The sequence below is a fragment of the Catharus ustulatus genome, chromosome 1 (assembly GCF_009819885.2).
Source record: "Catharus ustulatus isolate bCatUst1 chromosome 1, bCatUst1.pri.v2, whole genome shotgun sequence".
Classification (NCBI taxonomy): Eukaryota; Metazoa; Chordata; class Aves; order Passeriformes; family Turdidae; genus Catharus; species Catharus ustulatus.
The window spans coordinates 52,669,152-52,690,606 of NC_046221.1; the positions used below are offsets into that span (position 1 = coordinate 52,669,152).

A 21,455-nucleotide genomic window follows, 5' to 3' on the forward strand; every position below is an offset into this window, starting at 1 on the left:
TTAATTTACAGTAATTTCACGATTATAAGCAGCACCATTTTGACTAAAATTTTGGTCCGAACCAAAAGTGCGGCTTATATATGGACAAAGAATGAAAACTTGCTTTCTTAGTTTGGAGGACAGGTATCTGCTGAGAAAGACAGGAACTCCTCTTTGAAATGGAGAATGTAAACCCCCTCCCTCCAAATTATTATAATTTTGAAATCAAGGGGCTCTCAGGCAAAAATATGGGAATTAGGAATAACAGTTCTTTTCTAGGGAAATTAAAATAGAAATACAATACTACCAAGAAACCCCGTCAGGCAGGGTGTTGGTAGCAGTCCCATTTAATGGTGACTGCATCCTCCTGCAGTGACAGATGTGGTTCAGTTGAAGCAGTGCTCCTGCAGAAGGTGCAGTTTCCCTCTGGAGGTCCAGTGGTGATGTGGAGAAATCCAGTTTTCCTCTGGAGTCCAGTGGAGAAAGGGGCTACCTTAGTGTCCCAAAACCTCTGGTTTTTATTCTGGTAAGAAATGTTGGGCTCTTCCCCCTGGCTGGAGCAACTTCCAATGGGATGAAGTAATTTTATCAGTCACACAGTGAGACTCAGTGGACCATTAGCAGAAAATGACTTTCTGGAGGAAGGATGGGATGTGAAAAGATAAAGAACAATGCCCTGTCTGGTTTCAATGGATGACCCATTAGCAGAATATCTGCCGTTGAGATAAGGATCATTGCCCCCACCCTCAACAGATGGTGATAGGATACCTTTTATCACAGTCTGTATTGTAACGTGCGGCTTATATATGGACAAAGAATAAAAAAGTTGCTGGCACCCAGAAATGCGGCTTATACTCAGTGCGGCTTATAATCGTGAAATTACTGTACCTTATTTCTAAGTTAGGCACTTCTTCAAACTTAACAAGTTTGAATATATGTTATCTGTAATAATCTGAAAAGTGAACTCTTTTCAGTAGGATGAGAATGAAAAGACTTTACTGTGAATAGGTTAAAAAAAGCAAACCAAAATACAGTAATTTCACAACTATAAGGCCCACCGGATTATAAGGTGCACCTCCGGGAGTCGGCAAATTTCACAACTTTGTACATTATATAAAGCGCACTGGACTATAAAGCGCACTTCCAGGTTTGGGCCGAAATTTTAGTCTAACGCTGCGCCTTGTAGTCGTGAAATTACTGTACTTTATCTGCAAGGAAATTTGCAGTTTCTTTTCCTAAAATTTTGGAGGTGCATTTGTGCACATGCATGTTCAAATGTAAGGAGTAAGAACTTCCAGGTATTCTCTTTTAAATGTTCTTAAATATACAATTGCAGTAATTTCACAATTACAAGCCGCACCTGATTATAAGCTCCACCTCTAGGTGTTGGCAATGTTTAGGTCTTTGTCCGTATATAAGCCACACCTGATTATAAGCCACTCTGTTGTTCGCAGCGAGGACCCGTGTGCAAGAAAGTTGCCAGTTAGTAACAGAATCGCAGGATCGAGGGGTTTACTGGCTCGACTCGGGGCCAGGCAGGCTCGGCCCGCTCGGGGCTGCCGATGGGGCCAGAAGGCCCAGCTCGGGGCCACTCAGCGCTGCTGCTGCCGCCGGGCTTGCTTGCCCCAGCCCGGCACTGCCCCGCGGTGGCAGGCAGGGACGGAGCCCCGCACACCTGCTCCTATGGCAGATGGGCACAGAGCACCCCTCCCGCGGCAGGTGGGCACGGAGCCCCCTGCCCGCTCCTGCGGCACAGGTGGGAGGCGGGCACATAGTCCCCCTGCCTCCCCACTGGACCGCAGGGCTGGTAGGAGGCAACCTCTGCCTCCCACCCTGTGCTGCCAGCACAGAGCCCGTCTCCACCCACCACGCAACAGAGTAACCAATTTGTAACAGTCGCGCAATCCCGGGTTTTTACTGGCAGGGGCTCGGCTCGGCACCTCGGCTTCCACTTCCGGGTTTGGGAATTTCAGAATTTTTTTCATATATTAGCCACTTCTGAGTGTAAGCCGCATTTCCGAAGTGGGATCAAAATTTTAGTCAAAGTGGTGTGGCTTACAATCGTGAAATTACTGTACTCATGTACAGCTCTATAGATATTGTGTGGGATCAGAATTGATAATAATTGACACAGGTGCACATCCAGTTTTCACTTTTTTTTTTGTTAGTAGAAGATTGTTCCTCTTTCTTTTTTGTTTCTAGTGTGATGTTCACTATTCTTTATTTTTATATTCTTTATTCTATATTAATTGTTAATTTCCTGCCTGTATTGATAGAGCACACTAATTACTACATTTAATCCAGTCTCTGTCTCATGAATCAGAGCTCTAATGCTTGATTTATGGTTGCTGTAATTTATAGTGAGAGAAGTGAGATAAATAAATTGTGGGGACTTTAAAAGATTACAGTAATTGCACAACTATAAGGCACACCGTATTATAAGGCACACTTCCAGGTGTTGGCAAATTTCCAAACTTTTTCCATATATAAGGCACACCGGATTATAAGGCGCACTTTTTTTTTGCAGCGAGGATCCACGCGCAACAAAGTAATCAATAAGTAACAGAATCATGTGAGCCACGGCAAGCTGCGCGGGGCCCCACCGAGCCGCGCAGGGCTGTGTGATCCCCGCTGAGCCCCACCGGGCTGCGCAGCTTGGCTCGCTGCTTGGCTCACAGCTCGCACTTCCGGGTTGTTGGCAAATTTCTGAACTTTGTCCCTATATAAGGTGCACTGGATTATAAAGTGCACTTCTGGGTTTCGATCAAAATTTTAGGCTTTAAGGTGTGCCTTATAGTCGTGAAATTACTGTACTTTAAAATCTTTTCTCAATATGCTGAATTTCTTCAGAGTTGCGTAAAACCCTAGCTAGAAATAGAAAGGTTGTGTGAGAACCTTCCTATGTTTGGTGAAGAGGGCAGGGCATTGCTGGTGACAGTCAGCATCAATTGGAGACCTTAACATTCCCTGTACAGACCTACCAGACATTAACCTGAGTTCCATACCAGAACAACCAATCAGCATCACTGAGGCCTGGTACCAAACACTGAGTAACTTTGACATAGCCCATTTGTCAGCTGAGACTTGTAGTTCCAAAGATAAAAGTAATTAATTCTTATACTGTTGTATTTCGCTTTAAAAATACATGAAAGACATGCTAGGTGGCTGTTAGCTAGAAAATTAAACATTAACCTGAAATGGGAATGAAATGGTAGCATAGGACAGTGTCTAGAATATTAATATAGCACAGCAGGAATCTAATTTCATTTGCTGCAGATTTAAAAGAAAATAAATAAATCTGGCTTGTGTCATTCTGCTGGGGTACTGTCTCTGTATATTGTTTGTTACATTACTTTGTGTATTTCTTTAGAAATGTGAAGATCTGTTCATCTTTCCCTTCTGAAAAGGAGAAAGATGTTTTGTCTTTACTTCTTTTTTTCCTTTCAGGTAGCTATGATAGATGTTTTAAACTTTGTTTTACCTACATCCAACTGTTCTCTATTGTACTTCCCCTAGCTTTGTGTGTTCCTGTCTGCTTTTGCTTGTAACTTTTTTCCCCAGAGTTCTTCATACTGCAGTCCAAGTATTTGAGAAAAATTGATCTGTGTTTGTTAACTGTTGATTATTAGATGCAATAATAACCTAACTGTTGTCTGTATTTCTATGGGTTGTTTATCCTTTGGAGGCTACATGAATCTCTGAATATCCAAAACAAGAGTCCTGTAACTGAACAATTCATTGATGTATCCAGAGTTACATATTAAGAGATAATTTTCATTTTTCCTTTGCAAGCAGTGAGCATAATAAAAGGCTTGAGGGTAGGATAGACAATAATTTGAAAACAAGGCAGGAATTAAAAAGGCATATGGAGTTTTTATTTATATAAGGTGTTGCTGACATTAAAGTAAAAATTTTTTTATTTTTATAACATAAATAATGCATGATTTCTGCAGTGTATTGATCTGAAGCCAGGGGAATTCACTTGCCTCTCAGATAGTCTGAGTAAATATGCTAACATCAGTGTAGCAACAGCAACAGGTACTAGATCTGTTTTGAGATACTAAACCTAATTTTTATTGTAGGTTGAATAGTCTGAGTAAAATACCATCACAACCTCTCAATAGTAAGTGGAAATACCCCATCATGATCTATTAGCAAAGGTATTGACGTAGAAATAATTCTTGAGGTCCTTTTCTCTTGCTGAAACTATTTTTCCTGTTATACCTTAAGAAACTGATGCATTTTTCAAAGATTGATATGGATAATTTTGAGAAACTGTTTGAATTTTGTACATTGTAGAGTGTTTTGTGATTTATTTTTGTTTGGTTTTTTTCCTGATGTTGCTATGTAAGTGTAACTTCAACTTCTTATTTCAGTGCTCTGTTACCAGTGACATTGATTTTCCAAAACAAGTCATCCCACTGAAGACGCTCAATGCTGTTGCTTCTGTGCCTATAATGTATTCTTGGTCTCCCCTTCAACAGAATTTTATGGTATGTTTAAACAAGTGTAGGGAGTAGAATGGTATGGACAAAAGGGAGGTGTTAATTTTAGAAGTATCTCTGCAAAAACCTATTGCCAATTACTACTCTAGGTATTGGTAATAGGGTAGTAATAATGAGAAATAAGCTCCCCCAGATAAAATAAATAAAAAGGCAACTTTGAAAACAGAATCTCTGTTCTCAATGTACCTAAGTATTTCCGAAATCTTGCAGTAAAGTTTGTTTAATTCAGGTGACCTATTGCCTTCTGTGGCTGTTAACAAACGTAGTTTTATTTGAAAGTGTCTGGTTAAAGTAGTGGGACATGTTTTCTGAAAGTTATGAATGCTTTAATGTAAGGCAATCAACCAACATATCTGTAACAGAACAGTAGTTCTTGTGGAATAAAGGGAACTAAATCCTGGAATACTCTTCTCACGTAATGGTCATTCTCATATCTGAGCATGCCCTTTTTTTTCAGATTAGCTTCACTGTGTGCAGAAGCCATAGCATTAGATTTCTGATGTACATATTTGACTTTGAAAAGCTTAGCTTTGCAAATCTTTGTGTCACATCTTTTTGTATATGACCTTTTGCTGACTATTTATTTTTTTAGCAATAGAAAGTTCTTTTGTAGTATCGGAAGATGCAGCTGGGTATCAAGGTCCATAAATTCTATCAATAAAACATGGGAGTAGTAATGCATTTAGTCTATCTTCAGTCAAAAACTAGGGACAGTGGAGTTCAGATTGAATTGTCAGGCTTGTTTCTCTGTTTGCTCTTTAGACAACCTTAACTTGACACTAGCTTTTTGTAACATATTTTCTTATCTCTGGCCAAACAATGAAAGGGTGGTTCTCATTGTGGTTTCCTACATTACTGTGAGAGCAAACCAAGGGGGGACGAATGAATTACCAAATGCAAGCTTCCCAAAACCAGGTAAATTAAGGAGTTTCTGTATTAGAGACTTTGTAGAAACACTCTGCTAACCTTAAGATTAGGAGCTAGTGTCAGTATTTTGAGCTAGCCACCAAGAGTGCAAAAAATCGCTAAAAGTCATTGAGGGTTTTGTTTTGTATTTCTAGTTAATGGTAAATGTGCTAAAGCAGTGAAGCTGATTAATTTACTGTTATAGGCAGACTCCTGTAGATAGTGAAAAACAATGCAGAAATGGTCATTTGACACCACAATTTAAAATTGTTTGATTATCTGTTGCTCCTAGGTAGAGGATGAAACTGTTTTACATAACATTCCATATATGGGAGATGAAGTGCTTGACCAGGATGGTACCTTTATTGAGGAACTGATCAAGAACTATGATGGGAAAGTGCATGGAGACAGAGGTGAGCCCAAACACTCAGGTATACTAATAATTTCTTTCTATATAAATTATTGTTGTAGTATTGCTTAAGACCCAATGTGTGATTGTTACAGTAGTATCTGTACAACCTCTACATTGTGTAAACATGGGGTATAACAGGCTTGCATAGTTAAATGTATTGTTCTGCATTTTCATTTGGCTGCAAAGTTTTAAGCAGTAGTGTGGAGAAATTAAGCACATTAACTTTTTCCTTATATCATACAGTGATTCTTGGTATTTAATTTTGTGCTCAGAGCTTTGGAATATGATGTAATGTGTGTGTCCTGCCTAGCAGAAAGTGGCAGGAGGATTATGAAAAACTCTGATAATGACAACATTTGCAAAAGTGATTCAACAGAATAACCTCTTGTAGGTTTGTGGGTTTTTTTCCCCTTCCTTTCTTAAATGAACTTGCTAGCTATTTAAAAACCCTCTCTCTGTAAATCAGCTTATAGAGCAAAGTTGTATCCTTCTGTTGGTACAGAAGTATTATATATATTTATTCTAAGGTGTAATTTACCTGTTCTTCTGTGTGAAAGTGGACTACCTGCAGTATAATTGGTTTCTGACTTTGCTAAAGTCTCCATGAAGTGCAGACCTTTCACGTGCTCTGTGTTCCCTCCCTTCATCCTCAGAACTGGCTTGTACAAGCCTCACCTTCACAGTTGCAGGAGTTTCTCTTGACTGCTGTGATTCCCCCTTCACAGAAATATTACCCACACACTCCACCCCTTCACTCAGAGAATAGCTTCCTAAAATTAATCATATTCCTGTTAATGCTGAAATGTCTGAGAAAGAGAAACACATTTTTTGAGTTCACCATGTACCTTTCATGAGGGTTAAGCCTGTGATTCAATAATAAATGCTACTCAACCCTACACTAGACTTGTTAATGTCCTCAGTATAAGTGGTGCCTTTGCATTTCGTAAGAAACATGGAATGTTTCATGGGCTTTGCCTTTGGATATTTTTACACATTTACTGATTGCTGATTTCCCTGTCAGAAAACTGGTTTTGTCAGAATGATGACATTGTTACTAGATGTCTTCTATTATTGATTTAATTTATTGTTGAAGGAGTTTAGCTTTAAAATTAATCCTGTTGGAGCATCTTGAGATGCAAATTTATGATGGCAATTACTATTACTATGGGTTCTCCATAATATATAAAATATATTAGAAGTAGAAAGATTTTTTCAAAGTCTCCCAATAACTAGTATTGTGTAACTGTAATTACATGTAAATACTGTGAGAATCTGTAATCCAGAGGCATGCCTGTGTAAGAGTAAGAATTCTAAACTAGCTCTGTAATTGCACTTTGGGAGATAATTTGTACTAACCTGTGTGTGTATGTTAAGACTCTTTAAAACATCTGAGTGGTGTTTTCATTGTCTGCATAGTAATAAAACTATTGCTTTCTGTCAAGTTATTTTGACATCCAAACCCAGTCCAGGTTCAAAGGGATGGTAATAAGCACCACAGTTCCCACACAGTTCATGTTTTTTGTTTTTTAAATAGTCTCTGTCAGCACTATGATATTTCCTTTGTGCAGAAATGCCTTATTGTTCAGTCAGTTCTGCCATCTGAATGTCACAACAGAATATAATCTAACAAACAGATATGTGCAACACTGTATCTTTCAATATTCTCTTGAATTTTTTGTATATAACTGTATATTTTTTTATCACTCGGCCAGTGGGGTCTATTGTGTGAAGTGGATGCTAAGGAACTATCATCCAAAAATGTGTCTGGAGATTTATAGATGAGTTTATGGACTGTTAGCATGCATTTCCAGACTGGTTTAAGCCAACCATGTTGGAACTGGGATTCTGGCATAAAATCTCTAAAACAATGCACTTGGTAATACTTTTTATCTTACAAGAACAGAGATTTATATGCGTATGTAGCATGGGGAATTGGAAAAAAATTATTGGAATTTTTCTTCTTCCCTTCTCAGTTGTCAGTCTAAGAAATGAATAATGAGCATTTTTAACTTGTATTGGTTCATACACTGCAATTTAAGAAGGAAAACTACAGAATTACTTTCCATAAAGGAAAACATTTGCCCTAATTTAAAGTGTAGGGAGGATTAAAAATACCTCATATATACCATATGCTTTTTTATTGACTTACAATTTTGCTGGATTTCAGAATGTGGATTTATCAATGATGAAATATTTGTTGAGTTGGTCAATGCTCTTGGTCAATATAGTGATGATGAAGATGATGATGATGGAGATGACAATCCAGATGAAAGAGATGACAAGCAGAAAGATCGGGAAGGTAACAGGATGGGTATGTCTATCTGCAGACTCTAAAAATTAAACTTAAAACCTGTTGTTTAACCGCTCAATAAATTTGTTCAAACCCTCTTCCTATGTGATAGTTTTCAGGTCTAAAGTAGCATAATTTTAATAATTTCCTTTGTCATTTAATTCAAGATTTGTATTGAGAACACCATGAAAGGCACTTTTGCTGATTTTTATTCATTGGCACACTGAGGCAGTCAAATGCACCAAAAATCAGGTTTCTGTCTAATAAACACTTTGGTATTCCTCAGAAAATGATGTATCATTATTCTAAAGCAGGCAGAGTTCTGAATTTCTGTCTCCATCTACTGGTGAAATAATGGTTTCTTGGAATTTTACTAGTAGATTTTTCTTATCAGGAAAGATCACTTAACATGGTTGAAATTGTAAGCGATTTAGAAATAAAAGTCTTTTTTTCATTAGAATCTTGGTGAACTCATTCTTTCTCGGAACACCTTCTCGAGGTAGTAAAGGAGCAGAAATATATATTTTTTTATTTTTTCAAATTTTTTGCTTTCAAATTTTTTTGACAGAGAAAGAAACCCACCCACCTCGGAGATTTCCTTCTGACAAGATATTTGAAGCCATTTCCTCAATGTTTCCAGACAAGGGTACAGCAGAAGAATTGAAAGAGAAGTAAGAACGTATTACTTAAGTTATATTGCTGTGTTGCTTTATGAAACAAAGATTTCTCTGTGAAATATGTGCTTCATTAAATATTTGTTGATTAGGAATGGTCCCCCTTGCAGCTAGCTCTTTGGTATTTGTGTGACTAATGCATGTGACTCTGAAAGAGATTTGGCTCTTTCCCCGAAGTCAAACAATACAGAAGTGTCGTTAGATATTATTGTTGTTAGACATGTTGTTAGTTATTAGATATGAGTGGTGAGGTCTTAATGGTCTTGAAAACAAATGTCTTATTTCCTAGTCAATTCATATTAATGAGTATGGAATTAATAATTTGTCCTGTCTCTAACAGATTGGCCCTTTTAGCTGGCACATATTTCTTAGGGTTTTTTTTTAAAGTTGGTATTGAAAATGCAGAGTGGTACTGGAATAAAAAAACAGCTTACAGTAATTTCACGGCTATAAGGCGCACCCTTTTGACTAAAATTTTCCCCCGAACCCGGAAGTGTGCCTTATACTCCGGTGTGCCTTATAGGGTGTACAAAGTTGTGACATTTGCCCCCCTGGAATTGTGAGCCGTGAGCCATGGGGGGAGCTGGCAGTGCTGCGGTAGCTGGGTGGAGGCGGGCCCGGGGGCCTGCGGCACCGCCCCTCCCGGGTCCAGGCTGCTGAGTGAAGGTGGGCCAGGGTGCCCGCGGCGCTGCCCTTCCCGGGTCCAGGAGGGCCCAGGGGCCCATGGCTGCCGGGTGGAGGCGGCGCCTCAGCCAGCAACCACGCGGGGGGAGCTGGGGGCGGATCCTCACCGCAAAAAAAAGTGCGCCTTATAGTCCAGTGCGCCTTATATGATCTACAAAGTTGCGAATTTTGCCGACTCCCGGGGGTTGCGCCTTATAGTCCGGTGTGCCTTATGGTCGTGAAATTACTGTAATTTAAAAAATTATACTTAATAAATAATATATTATTTTCCTTTAAAGATACAAAGAACTCACTGAGCAGCAGCTTCCTGGAGCTCTTCCTCCTGAGTGTACACCGAATATAGATGGACCAAATGCTAAATCTGTTCAGAGGGAGCAAAGCCTGCACTCTTTTCACACACTCTTCTGTAGACGCTGTTTTAAATACGATTGCTTCTTACATCGTAAGTACAATTAAAGTGTGCTTGTATATATCTTACTTTTTTTGGTAAGTCACAAGACTTAAAAGTACCGTAAGATCCAATGCAGAAGGAAGGAAAAAGAAGAAAAAATAAAAGTAGGAATATCTCTAAAGTTTGTGAAAACAACTAATACATGATGACATTATTTTGGAGTGAAAAGTGTACCTCAGAAAAAAGAATGCACCCATGTGGGTAATTTGTTATCCTTTTTACATTTAGGACTTTGTATAGAATTCCTGACTTGGACCGGTCTGTAACATCACTTCTCTTTTTATATAGTCTGCAAGAAAATGACATTATTTTCTACTATTGTTTGTGTTTTGTGCCTGGAGAATGGGATGTATTTTTCCATAAAAAGTCCTGGTTATTCATCAGACTTGCTTCATTTTCCAGTAGGGAGAATGAACACTCATGAGCAGTTTTCTCTTATTCTACTGTGTTACTTTCTAGCCACATTAGTTGTACTTGGTTATTTGAAGAATTGTTTCAGAGAGTTACAGTAATTTCACGGATACAAACCGCACTGTTTTGACCAAAATTTTGCTCCCATACCGGGAATGCGGCTAATATTCAGGTGCGGCCAATATGTGAATAATTTTTTGACATTTTCAACCCTGGGAGTGCAAACCAAGTCAGTACAAACTGCAAAGTCGAGCTCCTGCCAGTAAAACCCTGCATTTACGCGGTTGTTACAAACTGGTTACTTTGTTGTGCGGCGGGTGGAGCTGCTCTGTGCAGGCAGCACAGGGGGTGGGGAAGGCGGGGCAGCTCTCTTCTGCTGGCCCCATGGCTCGGGGGAAGACGGGCAGCTCTCTCCGGCTGGCCCCACGGCTCAGAGGAGGCAGGGGCTCTCTCCTGCTTGGCCCTGCAGCTCGGGGGAAGGTGGGGCAGCTCTCCCCTGCTGGCCCCGCGGCTCGGGGGAAGCAGGGGCTCTCTCCTGCTTGGCCCCGTGGCTCGGGGGAAGCAGGGACTCTCTCCGTTTGGCCCCACAGCTCGGGGGGCTCCCGTCCGGTGTGCCGCCGCCGCAGGAGCAGGCAGGCTACATCCCCGGCTCCCATCGCCACCACGGGTGCCGGCGGGCTCTGTGCCCCCCCCGCCGCCGAGCAGCAGCGCCGAGCTGGGCCACCCAGCCCTGTCGGCAGCCCTGAACCCTCATGGCCCGGCCCGAGCCAGTTAACCCTGCCCTGCTACGGTTCTGTTACTATTTGGCAACTTTGTTGCTCGCGAGTCCTCGCTGCGAACACAGAGCGGCTTATACTCGGGTGCGGCTTATTTATGGACAAAAAACAAAATGTTTACCAACACCCGGCGATGCGGCTTATACTCAGTGCGGCTTGTATTTGTGAATTTACTGTAAGTTTTAGAAATTGTGATGTCCTTTCCTCTGAACTGCTTTCATGTTGTTCCATTGTTTTGGGCCAATGATATTGGCTTTCACTTGCAAAGTGTGAAGAGATTCTAAAGTGCTACTTGAGACAATTATTCTGAACAGAGAGTTAAATGTAAAGGGAAAACTAACAGTAAAATATAAAGTGGTTTCAACTTGTAGCAGCATACTGTAATGCCTTCTGTACCAAATTAATTTTTGCTTTTGACTTAGCTGTTCATTTGCATGTTTCACTGTGAGTGTGCATGCATGTTCATTTGGGAATCCTTGTGCGTTGTCAGCGGCTCCTCATCCAACACATACGTAATCTACCTGTATTTGTACTCCACACTGAAGGCTTTGCACAGAGCTGCTGCTTTTCCATATCCTTTGGTTGTCTTTCAGTTTGAGGAGGAATTGAAGTTGTTCTGAGATGGTGGGGAGAGGGGAAGCTTTTAATGTTCCCAGTTCCTTTAGTACTTGAGCATTTTGGAGTTAGGTCTGTTAGTTTCACTTTCTCCTTATATTCTGTTGATAGGCCTTCCTAAAAAATACAAAATAAAAAATAAAAGGAAGCTGTTATTTCTGCATAACATTTAAGAACAGTAAGTTTCTTGAGTAGGCTGCTACTTTGACTAGCCAGCTTCAACATAATGTGTTCAATGGTCTTGTGGAGTGACTGGACACTCATTCCAAGTAGTGCTGTGTGCAATCCTAGTCTTGTAGGACAAGGAAGTGAGGCTATTTGCTGATTCTTGACAAGCCGTTTTTCTGGCAGGGGTTTTAGGAGTTCTTGACACTCTCAATAGTCTAGCAGAGAGATTGGGTGCCGATTTTGATTCTTAAGTCTGGACATGGTGAGAGCACTCTTACTCTAGTGGCATCTCTGAAGCCTTCATGTATTTCTGCTGCAGTGATTTTAGGCATTTTTCTCAATAATTTTGAACTTCTAGCAGTTTTTAAGTGGAGATGGTGACTCCTCTAAAACACACATATATTTCATGACTCTATTTTATTGGTCTGTGTAGATTTGCCTTTCGTGGTCATTTTTGCAGTCTGATAGAAGTAGAACTGAAAGGTTTTGCTGACTACGTTGGGTACCTGCTACCTTACCAGACCACAGTTTTGAGGCACTAGTTCTGAGAGACTTTTATTTACATACTCTGAAGAGTGGGTTCACAGTCTTGAACTTTATGTCATTTTCTTGGGTGCCAGGTTCAGCTAGTGAGAATGTCCAGAGCCATGCTACTGCTTGAAGGACCTCAGTTCTTAAACCAGCAGCATCCTTTAAGTCAAAAGTACTGTGCCTCCTTTCTCTGTGTTCATAATCTTGAGATGGAAGACAAAGTGTTTATACTGAAAGATTGCCTAAGTTCTTGTTGCTAGTGATTTTTGATGTGTCCCTTAAGCAAGATGGTGTTCTTTCCAAATTTGTGTAGCTTTAAGGCTTTGTTTAAACTGTGCCTCGTATTTAAAAGTGCCCAAACTTTAAATCATCCCTTCAGGATTTCAGGGCCATGACAGAAAGAGGGAGCACTCTCCCTGTGGAGGCATTCAAGATGTACCTTTGTGTCAGATGAAGGGTGAAATTACCAGTTATGACAGTGCTCTTTGTGACAACCTATGCAGCACATTCCTTGTCACTGATAATAATGTATTTAATACAGAATCACTGCAAAGAGATCTCTTGATGTTTGTTGTGTGGGTTTAACACTGGATTCTGAATAAACTGATGCTTCAGTTGCTATTCCATGAAAACATACCCAAATTCCACTGCAGCAATGACTGCTCACTGCTTTGGATGCATTGCTTTTGTCTGTAGTTACACCAAGGAAAGAGAATTTTTTTTCTTTCTATGTGTCTGTCTGTCTGCGTTTCTGTCTAAAGCACAGAAATTTTTTGTTAAAAACCAAGAGAGTCAGTTGGTTGACCTCTTTGTTTTCTGTGAAATCTAACGACTATTTGTCAAAATTAACCAGGCTCATTGCTGGGAATAAATAATTCATCAAAAAAGAAAAAAATCCCCAACAAACTGCTTTGGTTATTGGAAGGCTGCAGTAGCAATTTTCAGTGTTTCTGCAAGAATTTAACAATATAACTTTTATTACATTTTGACAGTTGCCTCTATGTTCTGTTTCATGCACTTGCCAAGTGCTGTGGGATGATGTCCTTGCTGCTGCAGATGACATTGTTGATGAATTACTTTGGTAATATGGTGGGCTGCAGTGTTCAGATTTGTATTTTGAAAGATGTAAATCTCTAGAGAAGGCATAGAGAATTTAAAAAATACAGGAATTCGATTAGGTCTGGTTTTGCTTTTAGTATTTCCCCTTTTAAATTCCATTTTTGTTAAGATTAGCCTTATTATGTGGAGTTTCCAATTTTTGTTCTAGAACATTTGAGTTGAATATAAGAAAAGTTATCATTAGATTTTTAACATGTCAAGTCCCCTTGACGACCTGGCAATCCCTTTATGTGCAGGTGATGGCATAACTGAAAAAACTTGTGTACCGACTTCATTTGCTGACAGCAAGGAATTATGCCTAAATGTCTGGACTAACAAAGAATTTAGAAGAAGGAAAAATATCAGGTAGGGAGAATTTCCCAAATAGATTGACTGTGAAGCAAATGTACATTTCAGGCTAAATTGTTGCCTGTGTACTTTCACATTATTGAAAGTGAGAGTTGAGCCCATTGGGGATGTGATACAGATAATCTTAAAGACAGAAAACATGCTTAATGATGCCATTTTAGAATGATTTCTCTTAAGGAAATCATCAAAGAAGTACAGACTTCAGGTGTTTAGGAAATTCTACAGTTTTTGGTGATTTTTATTTAAAAAAAAAAAAAAGATTCCTACTGATATTTAAAAAAATTGTAATACAGCTATACAAAGAGTTTTATTCTTGTCCTGGGTGCTTTCTTTATAATAAGCCTCCCAAAAGAATCTCCTCACAATAGAGGTGGTAGATTTTGACTGTAGTTGTCTTTACCATGTTGGGTCTTTTTAAAATAGTTGAACACAAGATATGATTCTAATTTTAAGTACCAGGTGTAACCTATTTTTGAGGTCTCACAGATTTAAAAATAGCAAAGGTTGGCTTGTTTCATTATATTACAAGATAAGTATTTCTTAATCTTCTAAAGGAAAACAGTTTAAAAAAATACTCATTTTAGTGCCTTGCACAAATGAATTTGTGAGAGAAGTGATTGCATCTACAAGTGAAATGTAAAAGGAATAGGTTTGACTTCTGTACATTGCAGCAGTCTGGTATAAATCATGGCTTGCAAATGTTTTACTGTTATTTTGCATTGCTGAAGTTTTTTTTCCTTGTGGTATGAAGAGAAGGTAAAACAGTTAAGTGGAAAAAAAATCCCTGAATGAAATGGTATACTGTGCAAATTTAAAGATGCAGTGTTGAAAAACATGGGAGTTTTTGGCAAAGGGCTCCCATCATTTCATCGTTTCTGAAAAGATGGAAAAAGGTGGAATAACTTGGCATTAAATTGCATGGTTTCTTTCTTATGGTAACAAAGTGTAACATATTTTACCTGCAGAATATATGAACACTTGAATGATACGTGAAACACGAAAAATGGTATAGCAATGAAAGCTTTTAACTGGAATATGGGGGAAGAAAGAGCACTAATGGCAACAATATGCATAAATTGCATTCCTATACTTGTAAATAATTTTTACGTATCTGTATGCCAATATATAGCAAATTAGATGCTTTTTTGTATTTCCAGAATTCTAAAATAGATTTGTCTGGAGAAAGGGATGTAACGTTTACTTAGTGTAATGTGTAGCTTTTATATTGTTTATACCATTTTGAGAAAACCTTGGAAAAAGTACCTTGCTTTCCTTGGGGATTCCCATGTGCTGCTATCATTAATACAGGCACAATATTATAGAATTTATTATTTGATTTTTCAACTCACCCTCTTTTATGGGAGGGAAACATGAAGTGATAGTTTAAGATGGAACTGGTCATCCTCTTCACTGGTGCTAAAGCAAGTGTTTGCAGAGCTATGCTGCAAACCAGACCACTGAAATAAAATTTACTTTTAAAAGCCTTGTCTGGAAAGATGTGGGCTTTGCCCACATGGTTTAACAGGGAAGGAACTGCATTTGAAAAGCTGAGTCTTTAAAGCATAGTGGACATAGGGAGAGAATCCTCGCATGATCTGGAAATGAGATTAATAGGAAATGGCTTAATGAAGATGTCTGAGGTGTTGGTATGGAACAGCTTTTATAGATTAATATGGGTAAGAGGGGAGGGATTTCTTCTTTTATTTTGAGCATTTAGCACTTTTTATTCACTGAATTTTTATAGCATTCACTGAATTTTTATAACCTTCACTCTAAGCTACAGTTGCCCAACTGCAGCTGTTCTAAAACTGCAGCATAAGTATTTCTGCTTAGCTGGGAAATTGCACATTTTAAGTTGAGCATCTTTTCTGGGCCTTCATGGAGCATTAGAAAACAGTTAGCACTGAGTAGTCTCTTCTTTTTTAAATTTCAGTCCATTCTTTGTTTTTATTCCTTGCAGTTCTGTATGCCACTGTTAACATATTTAGAGGGAAAAAGTATTCATTGATATCTATCTCTCTCTCTCTAAAAAAAAAGTAATTTTTCCTTGAGCACAGATGAGTTGTTTTTAAAAAGATATTGCAGAAAACTAATGATAGTATCTCAAAAAGCCCCTAATGTGGAAGTATGAATGAATGAGTTTTGGTTAGAGTCTAGTGGCAGGTTTTCCAGGCTTCAGAAGAGCTCTGTGAGGGATACAGAGGAGTTCCCAAGACTTCCAGCAAAACCATGAAAAATCAGTCTCCCTGAAAACATCCTGCTGGGGAGATAGGGATTACCTAGGAGGAGAGCTGGCTCTGGCAAAGAGAATTGGTAGGAAACTGTCCTCCTGTTATCAAGGTGCTGATGTTGCATGTGTAACATGTCCAGTTCTGCTCCATTCTGAGTCACCGTTCTGCACCTTTACAAGAGCTATACAGAGTCTCTCACATACAAGACCAGACACTTCTCTGCAAGGTACAGACTTGGCTCACTTATCCAGAGTGACTGTGCAATGCTAACTTATTTTTACCCTGAAGCTGGGGTATAGGAAATGAGTTCTTATATCCTGTCAGCTTAGCTGGAGTGCTGATAAACTAAGAGCAAAATGCTTATGTGTCCTTCTCACTGATGAAAATGTAAAGTGGGTTCTATTGCCTTTCCAAAGCATGCATGGGGTTGGATTTTTTGACAAGATAGAAATTTAACAACTGAATCTTACACATTGAAGAGATGATCACTAATAGGAGAAGCCCATAACAATTCTGTTTAACATGACAACAAAGTCAAGTCTGTTCTTTTGTTGAAAAGGGTGATCCACCAAATCTTCCTTGATACTTGAAACAAATGTGATGGTTGTCTTTGCTGATGTAAATGGGTGTAATGGCTTTCTACTGGAAGAAGATATGTTTACATTTGATGTAAGGAAGATATTTTTCACTGTAAGGGAAGTGATACACTGGAACTGGTTGCCCAGAGAAGCTGTGGCTGCCTCATCTCTGACAGTGTTCAAGGCCAGACTAGACGGGATTTAATCAGCCTGGTCTAGTGGAATGTGTCCCTGCCCATAGCAGAGAGGGTTGAATCTGGATGATTTTTAAGGTCCCATCCAACCCAAACCATTTCATGATATGTGAAACTTACCTGTGTGCTGTCTCTGTATATTTAAATGGTAAGGCATATGTTGCTACATGAGGTTTGTTTTATGTTTGTGGTGGGGCTTTTCCATTTGTTAGTATTTTTATGCTGGTTTTAGTAAAGTCTTGGTAACATTATGTTTGGGATCCAGTTTGATTACGTATTTAATACATTTTTATATGAAAACTTAAAAATATGATGTTTTGATTCAACAGCATTCCATGCAACTCCCAATACTTACAAGCGAAAGAATACAGAAACAGCATTAGATAATAAGCCTTGTGGACCTCACTGTTATCAACATTTGGTAAGATAATTTTGTATGTCACAATTCACCAAGTGATAGTGCTGGCTGCAGTCTAGTGGGATACTTAATCTAACGACGTGCTGGATCTAGGATAGTGCATCTGATTGCGGGTCATTTGCAGTTAAATATGTTACTTTCAGCTGCTGCAAGACCAAAAATTTAACTTCCAATCATCTTAAGTAGGAATACTTGTAGATGTAGCCTGAGATATTTGTAGGAAAGAAATATTACTATCCCCTAATACTGGTGTTGCTGCTATTCTGTCCAATCTAGTCAAGGAACTGCAAACTTCACTCGCTTGTAAATTATATCACAGCTAAAAATTACTAAGGTTTTTTAGTTTGACAAAGGCTGATTCCATTTGGGACTTGTGCTCTTTAGAAGCAATAGGATGGAAATTAATAAAGTGAAATCTTTAGTAATATAATTTCAAATCTTTCTCATAATTCCCCTAAATTTTATAGGATGGGAAACTGCGATTTTCCGATCCAAAAACTTGCTACACTATTTCATACCTCTTTCAACTTGAAAATAAGTTGTCACTCCTTGAATTTTAGAAAATGGAGAACATATTGTTTAAGTACCATTTACAAGAAGAGTTCTTGTATTTTTGTGGGTGTTTTCTGTGGGAAATTCTAATTTTTTTTTCTGTCATCTGGGAAAACAGAAATTTACTACTGAATTGTTTTTTGCTTGGCAGCCAAAGTAAAAGGTGAACTGAAATACTGACATAAGTACTTTGTAAGTGTACATTTTTTTCATGGTAACATCAAAAGTACTTGTGTTCATGGTTGGAGTGCCTTTAACTAGAATTTTGGTGCATGTGATTATTTTGTAGAACAATGGGAAGTTACTCAGTATGCAAGTAGGTGCTTTCCCAATAAGCCCTGATCGCAAGTGAAAACACTTCTCAATTTTGCTGTAAATTCTGATGTTTTGTGTTCAGGAAGGTGCCAAGGAGTTTGCAGCTGCCCTGACCGCGGAGCGCATAAAGACACCGCCGAAGCGCCCCGGCGGCCGCCGGAGGGGGCGGCTCCCGAACAACACCAGCAGGCCCAGCACGCCCACCATAAACGTTCTGGAGTCTAAGGACACGGACAGCGATCGTGAGGCTGGCACTGAAACTGGTGGGGAAAACAACGACAAAGAGGAAGAAGAAAAGAAAGATGAAACATCCAGTTCCTCTGGTAAGGCTGGTCAGTGCTGCTTCTTTCAATGAACTGCAGTCCTTGAGAGGATGAAACAAAACCCAAACTACAAAAAAATCAATGTAACAAAACCAACAAAAAACCAAAACAATTTGAACCGTGCAATCCTAGAAAATATGTGTTTGGAATGTATGGAACTGAGTGAAAAGACAGGATAATAATATGACCTTAATCAAACTGTAAGAGAATGTCCTTATTGTCTCAATTTATGTGTAGGTAATGTAATTTGAGTTGCTACTGTTAGCTTCTGTAAGAGGCATGTGAAAAGTGCTTGTTTTTTCTGGCACTTAGGAAACAACAACAAAAAGCCTGGGATATTTTTTAACTGCTGTTAATGATTTGACATTGTGAAGGCCAATGTAAATTTTGAAATGTAGCCTTACTCTTGATTATTTATTACAGAAGCAAATTCTAGGTGTCAAACACCAATAAAGATGAAGCCAAATATTGAGCCTCCAGAGAACGTGGAATGGAGTGGTGCAGAAGCCTCAATGTTTAGAGTTCTTATTGGCACTTACTATGACAACTTCTGTGCAATTGCCAGACTGATTGGGACCAAAACATGCAGACAGGTAAGAAGCTACTTTCTAAGTGTCATAGTGATTTACTTTTAAAGCTAAAGTATTGATTACTAAAAGGGAAAAGTAATTAATTTTCTTGGTTTTCCCAAGAATGCTATGGTTCATAATTCATGCCACAAATACCTAAAAGTTAGTTTTAAAACTGTTTTTAAATTAAATTTACAGGAAGTTTAAATTAGAGTATCAGTTCTTAAATGACAAAAATAATCAACTTTAAATGTATTGAAAAGTGACTATGACTGGATGTAATCTGTAAGTTGTTGGTTGGAGGAAATCATACTGACTTAGAATATGAGCAACTTTGTACTAGTGAGAGATTTATCGTGGATGTGTTATGGTATCTCTTGTTAGGTGTATGAGTTTAGAGTAAAGGAATCTAGTATTATTGCACCAGTCCCTGCTGAAGATGTTGATACTCCTCCCAGAAAGAAGAAAAGGAAACACAGGTAAATCTGTTACTAAATACCCTTAGCATAACAGTAAATTGGAGATACAGGGGATCAGAACAGAAAGTGTTTTGGAGGAAAAGCTGTGCTGCTCTTATTTTGCTTCCAAAACCAAAAGTTGCAGCAATAAAACAAAAGGGTGTTTTAGTGTCAGACAAATGTCTTACTGCCTTGGCAAGTATAACCTTCCTCTTCTTTCCCTTTCCTTTCTTTTTAAGCTCTTTAACAGCCAGGTTCTTGTAGGTGTATTGATGCACGTGGTCAAAATTCTGTTTAGATTAGAAATCACCTATGCAGCTTTTTGCAACGTTCAGGATGGTGTGATACAATGATTTTTACAGCAATCAATGTTAGATTTAGAAGCATTTCAATAGGACTCGGTAATGATTATATGGTATTTCAAAATTAAAACTTTTTTTTCTTTATGATGAAGTGTATTCTAACAAACTTCAGATAGCAAGCTAGTAGGATTGCCTTCTTTTTCTTTTGAAGAGACTATTCCTTTGTAGCATCCCAGTTTCATTAGCACCTAGAACAACAACTAAATAACCAGGTTAACAAGTTATTATTTGAAGCTACAATGAAGAACATAATCACAGTTTTCTGGAGCCACAAAGATCATTTGACACAATTTCTGTTGAAATTACAAAGCTTGGTGGCCACTGTCTCTCAGTGAAATGCATTTTTCTTTGAGAATTCTGAGGCTTGGAAAATTAAGCTCTGCATTGATTATTTATATTCTGCAAGATAAGAACATAGCAGATAAAAAGCTAACTGAAAATTTGCAAAAACATTTCTTTATCAAGCAATAAGTAGACCTTTTTTCCCCCATATAATTTCTTTTTTCTCCCTTTAACTTTCCTTATTTACCCTCACGTTTGTCCTTCTAGTTCTTCTCCCATCAATTCTTCTTGCTTCTGTCTTAACCTGTCTACTTATTATTTCCAGATCTAGTGAAATTCCTGAACTGGTTCAAAGATCCTGTTGATGTGGAGTAGAATATTTCTGCTTTTTAGCATAGAGGCAGGCAATGTGAGCTGGGTAAAGATTGAATGAGCATCTGCAAAAGATTTTGTTCTCAGCAAAAGCTATTGATTTTAATGCTCTTGGAACAGTTTTCAAGTGTTCGGGCATTTGGTGGGTTTGGCTGTTTAAATTTAGCTTATTAGCCATGGTGCAAGTTTGGAATAAGCAGCTGAGAATTAGTTTGCTGTCAGATTCACACAAGTTGCTGTAAAAATGGTGCCACTCCATCCCTTTAAAAAGAGCAACTAAAAGACTCAAACATATGTTTGCAACTGAAATGGATTGTATGATTGCTGATATTGTTTTGGAGGAGTTCTCAGACTTTTTTTAATTTAGGAGTTTTTTCCCCAAGTAAATGAAATAACACTCCACTGCATGAGGTTTCTTGACTCTGTTTTAATTACTTGCCAATATAAAAACTTTGATGGTAGCTATTTAATTTTGAAATGGCCTTTAATTCTTTAAACTCTCATTGAAGGAAGGAGATAATTTTACAAATTTCATTTCCCAGAATATGTGGCAATCATGCTGTCTCCGTTCTTCTATGGCAGTAGCCTTTTTAAAAAGGAAAGCAGTTTAGCCTGCCTACATCCTGCTGTAACTTGAGCACTCTGAAGATGTCCCACAACAAGGATTGGCACAGCCATCTATAAATCTTTCTCTGTTTCTTACCTTTCTTTTAGTTGAGTTTACTCAGTATTAAAGTGAATCCAGTCCTAGAGCCAGGAAGGCCCTTCCTTTCCTTTTGCCCTTTTCCATTGCAGGACTCTTACCTGTCTGCATATTTTCCGCATGTGCGTGTGGCTTTGAGCTAAAGCAGCATCACCAGAGAGAAAAGCAGAAGCAAAAGGCTACTTTCGCTGTCCTCTTGTAACTGATCTGAGAGCAGATAAAGTCCTTA

The 21,455-nt window shown here is 38.7% G+C and overlaps 1 protein-coding gene across 8 annotated transcripts in view; it reads left to right on the plus strand.

Moving 5' to 3' along the window:
- The window catches only part of EZH2 (enhancer of zeste 2 polycomb repressive complex 2 subunit), a 60,121-nt gene that overhangs the window by 22,308 nt on the left and 16,358 nt on the right, over positions 1 to 21,455 (plus strand). For 7 of the 8 annotated variants that reach the window (XM_033051310.2, XM_033051287.2, XM_033051295.1 and 4 more), the window contains exons 4-12: positions 4,356 to 4,472; positions 5,683 to 5,803; positions 7,970 to 8,113; positions 8,661 to 8,763; positions 9,729 to 9,892; positions 17,202 to 17,293; positions 18,240 to 18,480; positions 18,904 to 19,073; positions 19,434 to 19,528. In XM_033051310.2, the coding sequence (XP_032907201.1) occupies positions 4,356 to 4,472; positions 5,683 to 5,803; positions 7,970 to 8,113; positions 8,661 to 8,763; positions 9,729 to 9,892; positions 17,202 to 17,293; positions 18,240 to 18,480; positions 18,904 to 19,073; positions 19,434 to 19,528 (1,247 nt within the window). The remainder of the gene's footprint in view (positions 1 to 4,355; positions 4,473 to 5,682; positions 5,804 to 7,969; positions 8,114 to 8,660; positions 8,764 to 9,728; positions 9,893 to 17,201; positions 17,294 to 18,239; positions 18,481 to 18,903; positions 19,074 to 19,433; positions 19,529 to 21,455) is intronic. The other variant, XM_033051266.1, reaches the window with a different exon arrangement.